This window comes from Cottoperca gobio, unplaced genomic scaffold, assembly GCF_900634415.1.
Source record: "Cottoperca gobio unplaced genomic scaffold, fCotGob3.1 fCotGob3_200arrow_ctg1, whole genome shotgun sequence".
NCBI classification, from domain to species: domain Eukaryota; kingdom Metazoa; phylum Chordata; class Actinopteri; order Perciformes; family Bovichtidae; genus Cottoperca; species Cottoperca gobio.
In genome coordinates this window covers 353,251-370,101 of record NW_021166839.1, presented here as the reverse complement: position 1 = coordinate 370,101, position 16,851 = coordinate 353,251, and the positions used below count along the sequence as shown (strand labels likewise).

The following is a 16,851-nucleotide window of genomic DNA, read 5'->3' as shown; positions in this document are numbered from 1 at the left end:
TTATGAAGTAATTCAGAGCTAACTGCTAATAAAAAGGATCAACATGTCGATAAGAAAGATCGTTAAAGGTCACGTATACTGCGGCCACCAACCTGAGACAGAGAGCTTAGTTTTGCAAGAGGCTGTACCAATGTGGTTTGTAACCTCTAGCTTGTACTCTCCAGCATCTGCTTTATCAGCGGACCGAATCTTCAGGGCAGCAACCTTCTTTGTGAACGACATCTGGTACTTTGCGCCGGCAGAGAGCGCTTTGTTATCCTTGAACCACTTATTTTTCAGTTCTGGTGAGCCAGATACTGTGACCTCAAGAGCCGTGTTTTCGCCGGCCTTCACGTTCAGAGACTCTGGGCTATCCACGATAGCGGCGGGTTCTAGAAATTAGGGAAGAAGATATTAAGCTAAACAAACCCTCAGCTGGCCGTCATGTTGTAAAGTCTGGAGGTCTACAAACCTAGAACGGTCACTTGGGAGACTGACTCCACCACTCCAGAGTCGCTGCTCAGCCGGCAGGTGTATTTACCAGCCGTGGTCGAGTCAACTTTTGCCACTATGAGGGTGACGACATTATTCTCAAAAGAGATCTTCCTGTTGTCACCGTCTCTGAGAATGTGATCCTTGTCCTGAACCCAGGACACGGTCAAAGGCTCGGAGCCTCTCATTGCGGCTGTCAGAGTCAGCTGATGACCGACAGTCACAGACTGGTCCACCAGTTTCTTCACAAACACTGGTTTTTCTGAATAGTGATGGAAAGATTAAAAGTGAGGAGAGGTAATCGCACTAATCTCTGAGTAGCTGGCCTTTGATTCTGTACTAACCTTTCAGGCTAATGGTAGTGCGACAGGTTCCAATTCCTACATTGTTTGACACACTGCACTCGTAAAGACCGCCGTCATCCTGCTCCAGTTTCATAATGTGAAGTGTGGCCGAGCTGCCCTCACTCACCATCTTATACTTCCTGCTCTCCTTCACTGGCCTCTTGTCTTTGTACCAGTTAATCTGGAAAGGTGGAGTGCCGTACATCTCACAGTGCAGGCTGGCCTCTTTCCCTTTAATGCCCTCTACAGGACTTGGAGTTTTAATAAAGGATGGGGACTCTGGAAAATATATCAGAGATATATTAATAAACTGCAAGCAGGCAAATCCATGGGACAGAAGTTCTTGATGAGGGTCATGCTTAAGTTCAGTCCATGCTGGAGGACTCCATCCAGGCGTTGACAGAAATTAGTGAGAGAATGCAAAATCAGAGGAATTAAAGCTGGAATGCAGGACTATTACGTATATATGAATGTTACATTTGAGTGCTTGCTAAACAAGTTTACACAATGCTGATTAAGTGTATTGGCAGCAGGAAAAGTTCTTCGTGTTTTGCAGGACTCCGGTGTTGTGGTGATGACTTTCCCGCACTAGCGCACATCTACCGTCGCTCTCTTAAAGTCTTCCTATGTAATGGTTTTTACTTTAATCCTTCTTGTTAACGCTGAGTTTCTCTTGCTCTGTCTCTATGCTCTCTCCCATATGGTATTTATTCTCACTGCCAGAGGGGGGAGACAAAAGTCCTGCACTCCAGCTTTAACATGGAAAAAGGGTCATTCTAAAAATAGGGAAAAGACGTCTAAAAAAGACGCATGCTATCCGAGACACTGGAGGACAAGAATCAGATTTTCCACTGAAACAGAAGGTGTTGGTTTCCATGCTGAAGTGTTTAAACAGAAAAAGGTCAAAATCTGCATCATAGGGGATTTTAATTTCGTATTTTTCATGCTACGCAAGTTCAGAGGGGACCAAATGTGTAGCAAAGATATCTGCTGGATAGCTGACCTTGGACTGTGAGTACGGTGCTGCAGTTTACACTGCCGGCATCGTTATGAGCCTCACAGGTGTAGACGCCATTATCCCCAAATCTTGTGCTGCACAGCTGGAGGTACGCAGTCGAGTCCACAAACATTGTTTTATAGTTGTCTCCGTCGGTTATCTTTTGGTCATTTTTGAACCAGCACATATTCAGGGAGTGTGTGGCTGTGGCCTTGCATTCGAAACGGAGTCCCTCACACTGCTTCACAAAGGTAGTGGGAGGGAGTTTCAGGACAAACTGAGGGGGTTCTGCAAATTCAAAGAAAGATCAAGTTACTATCGTCAGAATAAAGTAACCCTTGAATCAATGGTACGTATGGAGGGTGGAATACAGATATTCCTGGTGAGAAAAGAAATGGTAAGGTTGTCAGGCGATAATATGATAAAGAGAAGCTGTGACATGGAGGGAAAAAGATGCAGTTAATTGAGAGGTGATGATGGAGGTGGACGATAAAAAAGAGAAGAGTCCAACCTTTCACCAACAACTCTGCCGCACCCTTCACGGCGCCTGCTTCATTGCTAACTTGGCACGAATAAATCCCAGATTGCAGAGTCCCGACCGAGCTGAGCTCTACAGAGGAAGTATATTCGTCCAGGCTAATCGTACACGACGGCCCTGTGACCAGTTCGATGTCATCTTTGAACCATTTCACTGTAAATGGAGAAGTTCCTTCAAAGACACTTCTGAAGAGTACGGTAGACTTTGGGATAGCAGCCTGAGACTCAGGCTCAGCTACGAATCTTGGTGGCACTAAAACCCACACAGAGAAATGATTACCACACATGACCAACAGCCTGTGGATGGAAAACTGTTTGAAGTGGACGTTTAAATGCTAACCTTTAGCTGTGAGAACCGCACTGCACATACAGCTGCCTGAGTTGTTGCTCACTTTACAGGAATATTCTCCCGTATCAGTGCTCTTGCTCAGTTTGATCTCCAGAGACACAGTATTTCGAATGTGCAGAAGTTCATATTTGGAGCTTTCAGTGATCTTTTCTTTGCCTTTGCTCCATTCGACTGATATTGGAAGAGAACCGGCCACTTTGCACTGCATGGTAACCACTGAACCCATGATCGCTTGAACGTGTGTTAATTTCCTAACGAACGTTGGCGGAATTACATATTCTGTTTGAAGTGATATTAAAAGATAATCAGTCAGAGAAGAAACACAATCATTAAATAGTTGTTCTAACAAAACTTGTGAGTGTTATACAAACCTAAAACAACTAGCATGACTTTACAGCTGCAGGTCCCGACAGAGTTTTTGGCTTCGAGCAGATACTCCCCCCCGTCCTCCAGCTGAGAGGACTGTATGTTAACACTGCTGAGGTTGTTCTCGTGGTACAGATGACGTTTACTGCTGGACTGCAGCTCTTTGCCATCTTTAGTCCATCTTACCCTGATCTGAGGAGTTCCTGCTACCCTGCACTCAAGACTAACCGGGTCTCCACATGTCACTTTGACTACCTTGGGATTCTCTTGGATGGTAGGTGGTTCTACAACACCAAGAAAAAGAGGTGAGTGCACTTGTTATTAGCATTAGCGCTACCTATAATGTTAAGCATGAAGCACAGGTACCTTGCACTACGAGGGTGGCAGAGCATTTGTCCTGCCCGGCCTCGTTTACCACCTGGCAGGTGTATTTCCCGCTGTGAGTCGCCTCACACGCAGGAATCCTGAGTGTGGCCTCTTTGTTCTCAAACGTCCTCTCAACCTTTGGATCCTCGGGGATCCAGTTCTCGCCTTTTTGCCATTGTACACAGAGAGGCGGAGAGCCTTCCACGCTGCAGCGAAATACCGCAAGCTCTCCAAGATTAGTGGATAAATGTTCAATCTTCTTAACAAATCTTGGCGGGACTAATAGAAAGAAAAGATATCATTGTAACACCAGAACATGTACAGCGTTGTACGCCATTTGTGTTAGCGTATGTAAAAACCAACCTTTCAGAGACAACGCTGCAAAGCCAGAACAACTTCCAACCTCATTGGCTACCACACACTGATAAGTACCAACATCTTCCACTTTACAGTCCTGGATTTTCAAGCTCACGTTTTCACTATCAACCATAATGTACTTTTTGCAGGGTTTGATTGGCTTTTTATCTTTGAACCATGTGACCTTAAACGGAGCACTTCCTGCCACGTTGCAGGCAAACACGGCTGTGGAAGATTTAACGACCTCAACAGACATCAGCTCTTCAGCAAACCAAGGAGCCTCTGAAATAACAAAGCAAGTCAAACTGAAACCTTTGATTTGTTTTAGTGATGCAATATTAACATGGTGCAACATGTGAAGGAAACCAACCTTTCACTTCCAGCTCCACAGTGCAGGTCTCTGTGCCTGCCGCGTTGTAGGCTTCGCAGAAGTATTTCCCGCTGTCACTTTCACTAACTTGACAAACTTCTAAGGAGGCTACAGAGTTCATAAACGACGCCTTGTGTTTGACACTTTGATGGATCTCAGCTGCGTCTCTGAACCAACGCACAGAGATCTCTGGAGTACCAGCCAGCTTGCACTCAAACGCATGACTGTCTCCCACTCTCACTACTGACACACCCTCAGGCTTTTCAATGAAAAAGGGAGGTTCTGAAAAAAATACACACAGAAGTTACCTATGTATGGTGGACAATACAATGTAAAGAAGAGTAATAAAGGTGAGGGACCAGTATTAACCTTTTACAAAGAGCGTAGCCTGACAGGAAGTGGAGCCCACATCATTCTGTATTTCACAGACATACTCTCCACAATCAGAAGATTTAGCAAAGAAGAGCTCCAGTGAGCTCAAGGTGCTGTCTTTAACCACGGAACAGTCGGTGCTGGAGAAAATCTCCTTCTGGTTTGTAAACCATCTGATGGTGATTGGTGGCGTGCCTGAGACACCAACATTAAACTTAACCTTGGACCCAGGCAACACATTCATGGACTCAGGCTTTTCCAGAATGCACGGTGGTTCTGTTGGTGCACAACACTTCTATTATAACATATACAACAACATATGCAATGTGATGGTGCCATAAGCTGATATAAAGTGCTGAGGATGTGCGATGAGATCGAACCTTTGACAAACACAACCCCGGAGCACCGGACAGATCCCGCCTTGTTTTCCGCTGTGCACGTGTAGCTACCGTTATCTTTACTGTCAAGATGGCTGACTTCCAGGAAAGCAACATTTTCAAAGAAAGTGCATTTGTGTTTGTCATCAGTGCGGATCTCCTTCTCATCTCTGTGCCACTGTATCACCATCGGCAGTGAGCCTGACAAAAGGCACTCGAGGTGAGCGAAGGATCCTCTAATACCTTCTGTCTCCTCCAGCTTTCTTGTGAAGGACGGTTTAATAATCTGATCTATTACATACAAAGTGCAAAAACAATGTTAAGTTTTGTTGTTGTTGTATGAATACATACTCATGAAATATATAAAACTCTGTGATAAACTGACCTAAGACAGTAACGACTGCCTCACAAGAACGGCACCCTGCACCGTTTGAAACCTCGAAGGTGTATTCACCGCTGTCACTGTGCTCACTTTTCATGATACAAAGTACAGAGCTGGTGTCGGAGCTCTGTATTCTGTATCTCTGGCCTGAGCGGCTCAGCTCCTGTCCTGCCTTCATCCACCTGGACCTGAGCGGTTTGGAGCCTGAGAATCTGCACTCGAGCCGGGCCAGGTCGCCCTGGGTTACACTGATGGACTTTGCATGTTCTGAAATACTTGCTGGCTCTGGGATAACAAAATGGTCCAAAAGGGAGTTAGCAACTACACATACAGGTGTTAATACAACAGAGGAAACGTCAAGCGAGACATGAACGCAGTGAAAACAAGACAAACGTCCTACAAACCTGCCACTACGAGCACGGCGGCACATCTCTGAGTCCCGGCTTTGTTCTGTGCCAGACACACATATTTCCCGCTGTGTGATAACTGAGCATTTTTCAAATTCAACTCGGCACTTTTGGTTTCATAGGTCATCTTTACATGCTCGTCTTCTGAGAGCTCATGATTGTCCTTGATCCAGGAGAGAGTCATGGGAAGTGATCCAGACAACATACACTTCATAGAGATCTCAGAGCCCACCATGCAGGATATATCCTCTAGTCTCTCAACAAATGTTGGTGGTTCTAGTGAGAGAAGACCACAAATCAGACTGTAGGTGGCGGGAGATTTACACAAACACACATGATCCACATGCAAATCTTTATAACCTTTTATAATTGTGAAAATAAGAAATGCAGCAATCTCATAATTTATAACTATTTAGGATTTAAATATGCTTAATATTTTATTGTTTACTGCCAGAATTTGTCCAAAATGCCCAAAATGTAATTGCTTTAATTCGCACAAATCTTCCTTCATAGGCACTTGGGCAACATATAGGAATATAAACTTGCACGGCAGTATTTTTCACTCTTCTTTGACTAACCTTTTAAGGAAATCTGACAAGAACAAGATGTCTCCCCAACATCATTAGTAACAGAGCACTGGTATGTCCCAGCATTTCCGCTCTCACAGTGTGGGATGTGAAGAGTGACCGTGTTGTTTTCAACACTGATCTTATGCCTTTTGTCGTTTCTGATCAGCTTCTCATTGAGGAAGCAACTTATTTCAAATGGAGGGGAACCCGAAACACTTCCTTCCATGATAATGTCGGATCCCTTTACAAGCTCGGCTGATTCAAAAGACCTCACAAACACTGGAGGCTCTACAACACAGAGATAATACATGTTATATGGCTGAAGAGTAAGTTTTAGTCTCATGAGGCCGGTCTGGTCCACAGAATTCATTAAGCAGTGCAGAGCTCCCACAGGACAAACACTCTCATTGGTTAGCTCCAAAGTCAATGATAAATAAAAGTGCATCGATTTCTGCTAAATGTTGGTCAGCAACCGAAACACAGGAGTTGGTGAAGAATTTAAGAATCGATAGATTCACTGTTTGAGATATGATTGGTAAATAATCTTCCAACTTTGAATAAAGGAAGCATGTTAGATATATTTTGGGATCTCTTTTTTTTTTTAAGTATATCCGTCCATCTCAGGTTGTTTCTTTAACACTTGTGTATAACTTGTGTCAAATTTATGTTTTTTTCAGCCAATTAGCTAACAGGTCCGCAAGAAGTGTGTTTAGTTTTAGGAGATATGCAAGTCAGCTCATCTGTGAGCCTTTTTGATTTACAGTTATTCATCAAACTATGAAGCAAGTAATCTCCGTCCGTCTGTATGTGGGTATGACGCATATCTCGAGAAATGTTTGTCCGATCTACTTTGCACTTGGTGGAAGGGTTTGTGTTGGAGCATATCCATCGTTCTATTTATCCATTAGCTATACCCTCACTGGCTTCCCACCTGCAAACATGGACAATTGTGTTTGGTGGAGAATACAAGCAAGCCGGATGGGACAACTTCCACTAGTTTAATGGCAAGTCTCTGCGCTGGTAGACAGGAATGTAATGCCTGTACAGTGAAGCTTTTCCGCCAAGCTTGTTAAAGAATAATGTGGATCAGACTTCATGCCGTCTTAAGTTTGTCTAACAGGATAAACTCTATGATGAAGACTAAAGTCTGAACCAACCTTTCACTGTCACTGAGCTGCTGCACTCGTCGCTGCCGGCCTCGCTGGACGCCGTGCACACATACTCTCCACTATCCTCTACAGAGCAACTCTCTACCTCCAGAGAGGCTATTGAGCTGTCAAAGGACATTGTGAGTCTGTGGTCTGAAGAGATTTCTGAGCCATTTTTAAACCATTTGATGCTAATCACAGGGGTGCCCTGTACTTTGCAGGACAACTTCAGAGGTTGTCCAGTTCTCAGCAGCTGTGAAGGCTCAAGCTTCATTGTAAATGTTGGGGCTTCTGAAAGTTAACAGTAACAATTACAGTAAAATCAAGAGGTAAAGAAAACCACAGGTCAGTTCATCACTTTTTGAAAAGAAAGAATGAAACAGCACCTTTCACAAAGAGGACTGCGGTGCAATCCACCTTCCCAGCATTGTTGGATACTTGGCATGTGTATTTCGCAGAGTCACTGGGTTTCACAGAGTTAAGCTCCAAAGAGCTTGAGGAGGCGTCTTTCGTTATGAAACACCTCCCCCCAGTGAAAATCTCTTTTTCCTCTCTGAACCATTTTACCACCAGAGGAGTGGATCCTGTGAAAGTGGATTTTATGACAACATTTGATGCCGGTGAGGCATCCTGGGATTCAGGTTTCACTGTGAAGACCGGAGGTTCTGGAGTTATTTGGGAAGAAAAAGAGCATACAAAGCCTATCAATAACACCTGATCATTGGTAAAGTCTGCCATATTCTTGTTTAATCTCACATTTAAGTAACTCCTCTGACCTTTGATGGACAAAGTACCACTGGTCTCTTTTTGTCCGGCATCATTAGCGGCCCGGCATGTATAAACTCCACCATCGCTCTGCTCCAGGCCAGTAATCGTCACAGAGGCTTTAATCTCACTGAAATCCATCTTATATTTGCCATTGCTGTGGATTTCCTTGTTGTCTTTGTACCAAGAAACAATCATTGGCTGAGATCCAGCAACTCTGCACTCCAAGGTAACATTATTACCAATACTGCCATCCACTTTCTTTAGAGATTTGGTGAAGGAAGGTGGAACGGCACGATCTGTGTGAGGAAATATATCAAACATAAAACTAAACGTCCCCAAGGGCCAACTCTTTAAGTTGTTGTGAAAGCTCAAACTAACCTATAATGGTGACTGAGCAGCTGCACTCGTCTTTCCCCACTTTATTGGACACCTCCATCTTGTACTCTGAGGTGTCTCCTTTATCGGCTGTGAGAATCTTTAAGATGGCCATGTTCTCCTTCACAACCATCTTATATTTACGGCCACTGATCATCTCCTTGCCGTCTTTGAACCACTTCACTTTGAGGTCTGGGCTTCCAGAAATTGTGCACTCCAGTGTGGCAGAGTCACCTGCGGTCACACTGATGGACGCAGCTTTCTCTAAGATGCTAGCAGGCTCTATAACACAACATTTAGAGTTTATTAACATCTACATCTACACTGTAAAAATAGGTCTAATAAATAAGAATGTGATTCTAACCTTGAATTGTTAAGACAGCTTCACTTTTCTGCTGTCCCGCCTCATTTTCGGCAAGGCAAGTGTACTTGCCACCGTGCTTTATGTCACAAGATGAGAAGGAAATGCTAGCAATGTTGTTCTCAAATGTCATTTTGACATTTGGATCGTCATCTCGTAGCAGCTCAGAGTTTTTCATCCATTTGATAGTGATGGGCGCAGAACCTTTTAGGGTTCCCTGCAGCTTCACTGTATTTCTCAACACTGCTGTAGCACTTTCAACCCTCTTTGAGAACATTGGTGGCTCTGGAATAACAGTGATAATGATGTAAACAACAGCCCAGAGGAGTTAGGTAATTCTAATTCGGTCCTGTATTTCTTTACATCACTCACCTCTCTGTTTAGCGAAAGACTTTGAGGTTACTGACCCAACCTCATTAGATACGACACATTCATATTCCCCAGCGTCAGCGCTCTCAAACGAAAGGATCTCCAGAGAGCTCAGGGAACCCTGTGACAGGAGCCTGTGCTTCTTGTCTGCTGACAGGCGTGTCTTATTCTTTTTCCAAGCCACCTCAAATGGTGCAGAGCCTGCAATCTCACACTCCAGTACAGCTACAGACCCTCGGACTGCCTCTAAGGAGAGAAGCTCCTTTCTGAAAGATGGCGGTTCTACGGGGGACAGATGGTTCAGTTAGATGGGCTCTGAGGGCGACTTCACAAGCCATGGTCCGTTCGGCCGGTCCGAATCAGCGTGAAAGACCTTTGATTCGTTTTCTATTTAGTCTAGTTTGGTTTCGCAGTTTACAAATTAAAGCGGACCAAATAAAGAAATATAATTTGCTGAGGGCCATGCATGAAGGAGCAGTTTACATTCACTACTACAAAGGAAACGCACCAGAGTTTGACTAAAACCGACTAAATGTTGGCTTGTGTAAGCACCCTTATTCTGACTGAAGCTTCTGTATAACATAGCCTACACACCTTTCACTGTCACTTTAGTGCTGCAGCTTTCACAGCCAGACTCATTGAGAACTTCACAGGTAAAGTTTCCACAGTCACGCAACGTGACATCCTTTATCTCAAGTGTTGTGACCCCGTCCTTCAGACAGATCTCATATCTGCCACCAGCAGACAGCTGGCTGTTATTAAAGAACCAGGTGGTATGAAGTTCAGGCGACCCTTTGACGGTGCACTGCAGACGTGCAGTGCTGCCCTGCTTCCAGACTGTGGTGGCCTCCAGTCTCTTTACGAAGACTGGCGGCTCTGGAGAGGGGTGTGGTTAAAAGAACCAATGTGAAGTCAAAGAAGGCATTTAAAAATAACAACCCGAAAGAAAATTAAGAGATTTAAGACAAAAAAAAGAAGAACAGGACACCACATAATACAATTATGTTCATTTTCAGTACTGCAAATTTGCAACAGCTTCAAATTATGCAGTAGTCATGAAAATGTACTAGACAGCTCTTACCTTGAACTTTCACAGAGGTGGAGCATGTTGCACTCCCAGCTTCATTTGTCACCGTACACACATAATCTCCACAATCTTTCAGTGTGGTCTTTAGGATATCAAGAGTAACTGTCTTATCCTCAAAAGACAGTTTACAGTCTGGAGACTGGTGGACTTTTCTACCACCTCTGGTCCAGGTGACAGTTACTCCAGTGTCCTCGTCCACCTGACACTCCAGGTGCAGAGGAGCTCCGACCACAGCGGCCACCGAGCCGAGGGGCTGCACAAAGCTGGGCTTATCAATAACACGCAGCTCCATGCTGCTCTCAGCTGTCCCAACATTGTTGGACGCCTTGCACACATAAAGCCCCTGGTCCGCTGGCTCAAGTTTGGTTATCTCAAGAGTGTGCTTACTCTTTTCACAAGATGTTTGGTAGTGTGTCGGCACTTTGGGTAAGGTCTGGTCGTCTTTGTGCCAGACAACATTCAGTGGAGCAGATCCTGCTATTACACACTGTATCTGTGCCATCTTCCCAACATACACAGTCTGAGGGTCAGGTTTATTTATAAAGGAGGGAGGGCAATGCTCTATAAGAATTAAGAAAAACAGAAAAATATTAGTTGCAACATGTTATACCCTGTTCTTAACCAAAACCTGTCAGTTAGACAAAAACAAAGCAGCATAACAAGAAAGCTGAAAAGACTATTCACAATTAAGCAAACCCAAAGTTTGCACCAGCAAAGAACAACAAAAGATCATACATTGTAGGAAAAAGAAATCTACAACAGTTCTAGATTCAAGTTTGATTTCAAAACCACAACCAGCGAAGAAGAAGAAAACATGCGTTGCTCTTACCCGTCACATTGAGAGAGGCTGAGCATTCGTCACTGCCATGCTGGTTGGATGCCTTGCAGGAGTATTCACCACTATCGTCCTTGTGTGGGCTCAGCAGCTCCAGACACGAGGTCCTGAAGCGACTGATGATCCTGTACTTATCACCCTCTTTGATGGATTGTCCATCTTTGAACCACTTGAAGCTTACATTGGGAGCGTCCTCACTTTCACATTCAAACTTGGCAATACTACCAATGTTGATCTCCACAGGGGCAATCCTGTGCCTGAACACAGGTTTTACTGCGAAAGAAAGATAGAAAGACAAAGTTAATAAACAGAAGTAGTTGAAAAGGAAAGCGTCTATTGGAGGTGGGGATGTAGTGATGCTGGGATGGAAAGTGACACACAAAGTGATCCTGTTGAGACTGTGGAGGAGAAACATGGTTTTAGGTTTGGGTTGAAGATGTGATGAAACTGCGATAAAGAAAAGGGAGAAAGCATGCAAAGAGGACTGGACCATGAGTGAGGACTGATGGATGTTTGAAGATATGGAGCTAAAGGTGGTTCCTTGGAAGGACAAAGAAATGGATAAGGGGGTGATATGCATGTGGAGGAATGGATAAGCTTGAAGTAAAAGTGAGGATGGGATTGCTGTCTGCTGAAAACCTCAAACATACAAATGTCATTTTTTAAAATCATTTTCAGTGTTTTAAGGATTTTGTGGGCATTCAACTCTTAAATAATCTCCCAAGTTCATTTAAAGTTTGGTTAAGGTTTGCAGACAACATAATTGGAGATTCACCAAAGTGTGAAGTTAGTTGATGAAGATTTTAAAGAATTGCACATCATCAAACCTCTTGAGACCACAGTAAGTCTTGAAGATGTTGTCGTCTTGCCGGCTTCATTCTCAGCCTCACAGACAAACTCTCCTTGATGCCTCTCCTTCACAACTTTGTCGATAACTAATGTGTATGTGTCTTGGTATTGAGAACACTTGAACTCTTTACCAGATTTCACTAATTGGCCATTGAAAAACCAATTTACTTTGGTGACGTACTTTATGGTGGCAGTAAAATTGGCCTCGCCGTTTTCCTCAGCGAAAACTTCTTCCAGTGAATCACTGACAATGGGATAATCCATCAGACTGTCAGAGGACTCGCTAATCATGATTGCATTTGAAAGATACTCCTCTCTGGTTTCTCTGTGGACAAAAATGTCCACATGCTGTTCAACAGGGACCTGACCGACAGGCACTGTGGTGGTCTCTTCAGCAGCAGCAGCAGCAGCATCCCGCTCTGACCTGACCGTCTTCCTGCTCACCGGCCTCGACTCGTGGATCTCAGACCGACTCTGAACTGTTGCACTTTGTAAGAAGTCCCTGGCTTCAGTTTTGACAGCTGCAGACTGAGATACAGCAGGAGGAAACCCAACTGCATGCTCTGCCACCACCCTAGTGTCCACCACGGATGACAATACCTCTTTGGAGGGCGCTGAGCTGACCAGCGCTTTCTGAGGCTTGTCTATCTGCATGGTGCCCGGCAGCTCCGATGTAAGACTTTCCTGTTCCTGGAAAACCATAGCATGCAGAGCTACCTGGAGTTCAGACCTGAGGTCCGCTGTCTGAGGGTATTCCCCTTCAAAAGACAGAGTGATTTCCATGGGAGCACCTGGAGTTGTGATCAGGTATGTTGAAGTGGCCCATTTAGGCTCTCTCTGAACCTTCACCTCCTGCACCTGCACTGCCTCTAACCGGCCTACGACGTCGGCGAGTAAGACTGGTTGTTTGCTGGCCACGGCCGACTGAAGAGCGTTTCTGAGCTGACGTCGTACAGTCAAACTTGAGGCTTTGGGAATCTGAATGACAAATTTGAGCTCTTTAGGTAGAGTCAGAGAATCCTGAGACTCGTGGACAAATAGGAGTGCTTTAGGTTGCGTCATGACACTGACAGTCGAGCCCTCAGATTTATGAATCTCACTTGACTGCTCTCCCATAATAACCTGCTTTTCTTCCAACAACACCGACTGTCGGACTGACTGGCCCTCCTGGATCTGGACTGCGAAGTCCTGCTCGGCCGCTTCTAAGATAGCACAGCTTTCAGTGGCAACTGCTTTCTCTTCTATAAAAACAGTTTTTTTGGGTATCTTAGGCTCAATTTCTATCTCATGCTTGAATTTCTCATCATTGTTAAGTCTATCGGTGTGACCCTCCTCAAGGCTGTGAGTGTCTGTGATATTCAAAGAGTGCATGATATTCCAGTTGTCCTCTTTCTGGACTAGCGCCCGCTGCTGCTTGACATCGGTAATGAAAGGTGTTTCCTTCGGCAGCTGCATTGGCTGGGAGGAGACAGTGAGGATGCTTGAAGGCCTGGACTCTGTCCGAAGCTGTAACTGAACGCCGGTCACCGACACATCCAGATCTTTGTGGTAATCTGCCGTGATCTCCCTTCGCTCTTCTGAGGTAGCTGCATGCTTTTTAGCCTTTTCTTGTTTCTGCGTTGCCTCCTGCTGGTCAGGTTTAGTGATGTTAAGTATTCCTTCCTTTGGTAAAGCTGATAAAGACTGAATTGACTGAAGGTATTTTGTTGGCGGTAACTCTGTCTTTGGCTGAACAGATATGGAGTCAGTTTTTGCGGAGAATTCTGAGCTTGCCTCACAAACCGCAGTTCTTTGCTCTTCTTGAATCACTGAATGCAACAAAGTCGGACTCTTCCTCGCCAACGCCTGCTCCTCAGAGGGCTTTTCACTGCTGAACCTGCCCTCAGACTGTAAAACATTCTGATCACTGATAACTTGCAGATTCAGGAGTCTTTCTCCCTCCTGCTGAGGCTGCAGACACACAGACGGTGCTAAACCTGGCAGCTGTCCTGCCTGTTCATATCGGAGCTCGTATCTCTCTTCAGCAGTTACAGCTGATTTTTGTAGTATATCTTTGCGAGGGGTGATGCTCTCCTGCTCTGGTCTATGGATTATAAACGTCTGTTCTTTGGATAAAGCCACTCGAGTTTCACTCACAGGAGCTACCACGGGCTTAGATTGCTCTTTCTCAATCAGGGGTTGAGTGGCTGCATCTAAAGCTGGCAGAAGCTCTGAGTGTCTGTCTGTGATTGGAAGTTGCCCTGTAGATTGAGCAGAGTATAAAATCTTAACCCCCTCTGTGACTCTGAAACTCCTCTCCTCCTCTGGCCTGTGGGTGAAGCCTGAAGTTTCATCAAGGATGGGCAGAGTGGACTCTACTTGGTGACTGCTAACAAGCTGCCTGGGTTCACTCAAAGTTTTCACATGCTCCTGGGCGCGGTCCGTCAAGGCCTCGGCTCTCACTGTGCTGAGAGGGATGACCTCTGCAGATGTGGCTGACATCACCTTCGACGGCTGCTCTTTGACTAACTCCAGCTCTAAAATCTCAGGGCTGAGGATCCGTTCGGAGTGCTGCTCCGTGATCTTTTGCCTCTCCTGGACTGACGATAAGAAAGTCGCCATGTGAAGCTGTTTCATGGGAACAGCTGAGACCTGAGGTGGATGAGTGGGAGCCAAAGAAACCCGCTCATGTATCTCATGAGATTGCAGCACCGCAGCCTGGTGGGTCAGCTGCTCTCGATGGAGGGTGGCAGCAGAGATATCGAGCTCTCTGAGGGTTCCCACCTCTTCGCTGGGAATAATCTGCCGGTCCTCAGTGCTAATGGTATAAATCATCTGATCAGACAGAGTTCTTTTCTGGTATAATCTGGATTCTGTGGTTTGTTCGATCATGGATATTTTCAAACCTTTTGTTTTCTTAACAAGCTCTTCCTGAGTTTTCTCTCTGGACACTAGCAGCTCGGCAGAACTAGAGGCCTCCCCGTGTTGGTTGGAGGCCTTGCAGGTGTAGACGCCGCTGTGCTCCTGTTTGACACCCTTAATATTAATAAAGCCGGATCCGTCTCGGTTGGTCATGATTACACAGAACCCGCTCGGCTGAATGTGTAAGCTGCCTTTGAGCCACTCAACATCAGGGAGAGGATCTCCGGTCACAATGTACCTGAAGAACGCCTGACCTCCCTCAGACAGCTGAAGAGACTCGACAGTTTTGGTGAACTCTGGGGGTTTGCCTGTGGCTACAAATATTCTCCTGTCAACTCTTTCCTGTTTTTCTGGCTCTTTCACCTGAACATGCAAATAAGAAGTGCAGGTTGACTGGCCAAATCTATTGCTGACGGTACAGGAGTACTCTCCTGCGAACTCCCTCTGCACTTTCTTAATGACCAAGCTGAACTTGTCTCGCTCGTGAACGAACGTGTACACGGACGAACTGGTTATGGTGTCCCCGTTGTGGCACCACTGAACCGCGGGCTTGGGGAAACCGGAAACCGTGACGGTAAACTTAGCCGTTCCTCCAACAGTCACAGCTGCTGGGGAAAGTTCGCTGAGGAAAACAGGTTTTTCTTTTTTCTTCTCCAAAGTGCTGGAGAAGCGTTTGGACTCTGGCTTAAGTTCAAGTGTTCTGGTTTTATCTGGTAACTTTAGGGCAGTGTTGTACGAGTCGCGGGTTTCCTCTTCCACTGTGATGGTTGAGCTAGAGAAGGCTGGATGGAATAATCACAATTTAAAGTAAAGTGAGACAAACGCTCCAACCACAATCAGCTGCACTGAAAACAGAAGGACTTCAGTCGGGTTCAGACTACAGGATATGTTTGTCTGTTACAATGGTCACAGTGTCAGATTAGGTGTCATAAAGACATGGCAGACTACCCGATCAATCAGAGTTTAGCGTGCTCAGACTCTCCCATATTTTGAGTCTAATTTGACAAAAAAAGAGACAAAATTGTACAATAATAATAAACAAAGTTAAAGATGAATTTCACTGTTTTTAGTCTTAGTTTAGTTTTCATTGTATTTTTTTTCTATTAGAAATAGATATTGTGATAATGTCGTTATCTTCAATATTATTTGTTGTATAGGAAACACGTTGTGGATACAAAAAAACCCTAAAAAATGCGCGTCTTTCTGTCGCTGCGTGGTTATAGTCCGCTATAACAGTAAACAGGATAAAACCATCGACATCCTACGACGGCTGTGTTGGGCCGATATCGTGGTGTCTGAACCAAACATTATGGATGTAAACAGTTTTATTAGTCTGCAAGGGAATAAAATATTGTTTTGCAAATTTTAGCCAATTTACTTCAGTTTGCAAATTCTTTACATTACTGCTGTCCATTTTCCAAATCATGCCTTCAGTTTTGAAGATTTTGGTAGGTAAAACGCATCATTTTCTCTGACACCAAAGACCGTCTCAAAAACAGGATTTATGATTTCACCCCCTTATACTACTCCATGTACGTACATGTAAACACATCAAATGTGGTCATGTGATGAAGACTGAGAGACGCAGTTAAAAGCTCGATAAAGAGGTTGCAAGTTTCCTCACAGGTTATTAAAAAAAAATTCGAAGTAAATTCAAATACCAGTAAAACATTCTGAAACATGAAATTCAACTTAAAAAAATTAACTTTTCTCACCAGCACAAATACCTTCTTTGTTAAGACATAAAAATAGTTCTACATCATGGACACATCCATCCAGACAGTATTTACCTTTCACTTCTTCCCGGACCTGAGTACCAGGTTCCTGCTGCTCTGCAGTGACTGTAAAAACACAAACGTTCACAAATTAAAAACACTCCTATAACTGGACATAA

The 16,851-nt window shown here is 44.7% G+C and overlaps 1 protein-coding gene across 18 annotated transcripts in view; it reads right to left on the bottom strand.

Moving 5' to 3' along the window:
- ttn.1 (titin, tandem duplicate 1) overlaps positions 1 to 16,851 on the bottom strand; it is a 221,661-nt gene that overhangs the window by 164,514 nt on the left and 40,296 nt on the right. For 15 of the 18 annotated variants that reach the window (XM_029426576.1, XM_029426565.1, XM_029426579.1 and 12 more), the window contains 12 exons: positions 16,748 to 16,798; positions 11,202 to 11,480; positions 10,367 to 10,933; positions 9,880 to 10,161; positions 9,289 to 9,567; positions 8,920 to 9,201; positions 8,559 to 8,837; positions 8,189 to 8,476; positions 7,799 to 8,077; positions 7,422 to 7,703; positions 6,274 to 6,552; positions 5,693 to 5,971 (listed from right to left, as the gene is read on the bottom strand). In XM_029426576.1, coding sequence (XP_029282436.1) covers positions 5,693 to 5,971; positions 6,274 to 6,552; positions 7,422 to 7,703; positions 7,799 to 8,077; positions 8,189 to 8,476; positions 8,559 to 8,837; positions 8,920 to 9,201; positions 9,289 to 9,567; positions 9,880 to 10,161; positions 10,367 to 10,933; positions 11,202 to 11,480; positions 16,748 to 16,798 — 3,426 coding nt within the window. Of the gene's footprint in view, positions 1 to 92; positions 372 to 451; positions 734 to 815; positions 1,095 to 1,818; positions 2,072 to 5,692; positions 5,972 to 6,273; positions 6,553 to 7,421; positions 7,704 to 7,798; positions 8,078 to 8,188; positions 8,477 to 8,558; positions 8,838 to 8,919; positions 9,202 to 9,288; positions 9,568 to 9,879; positions 10,162 to 10,366; positions 10,934 to 11,201; positions 11,481 to 16,747; positions 16,799 to 16,851 lie in introns of those variants that run through there. The other 3 variants (XM_029426583.1, XM_029426582.1, XM_029426581.1) reach the window with 2 other exon arrangements.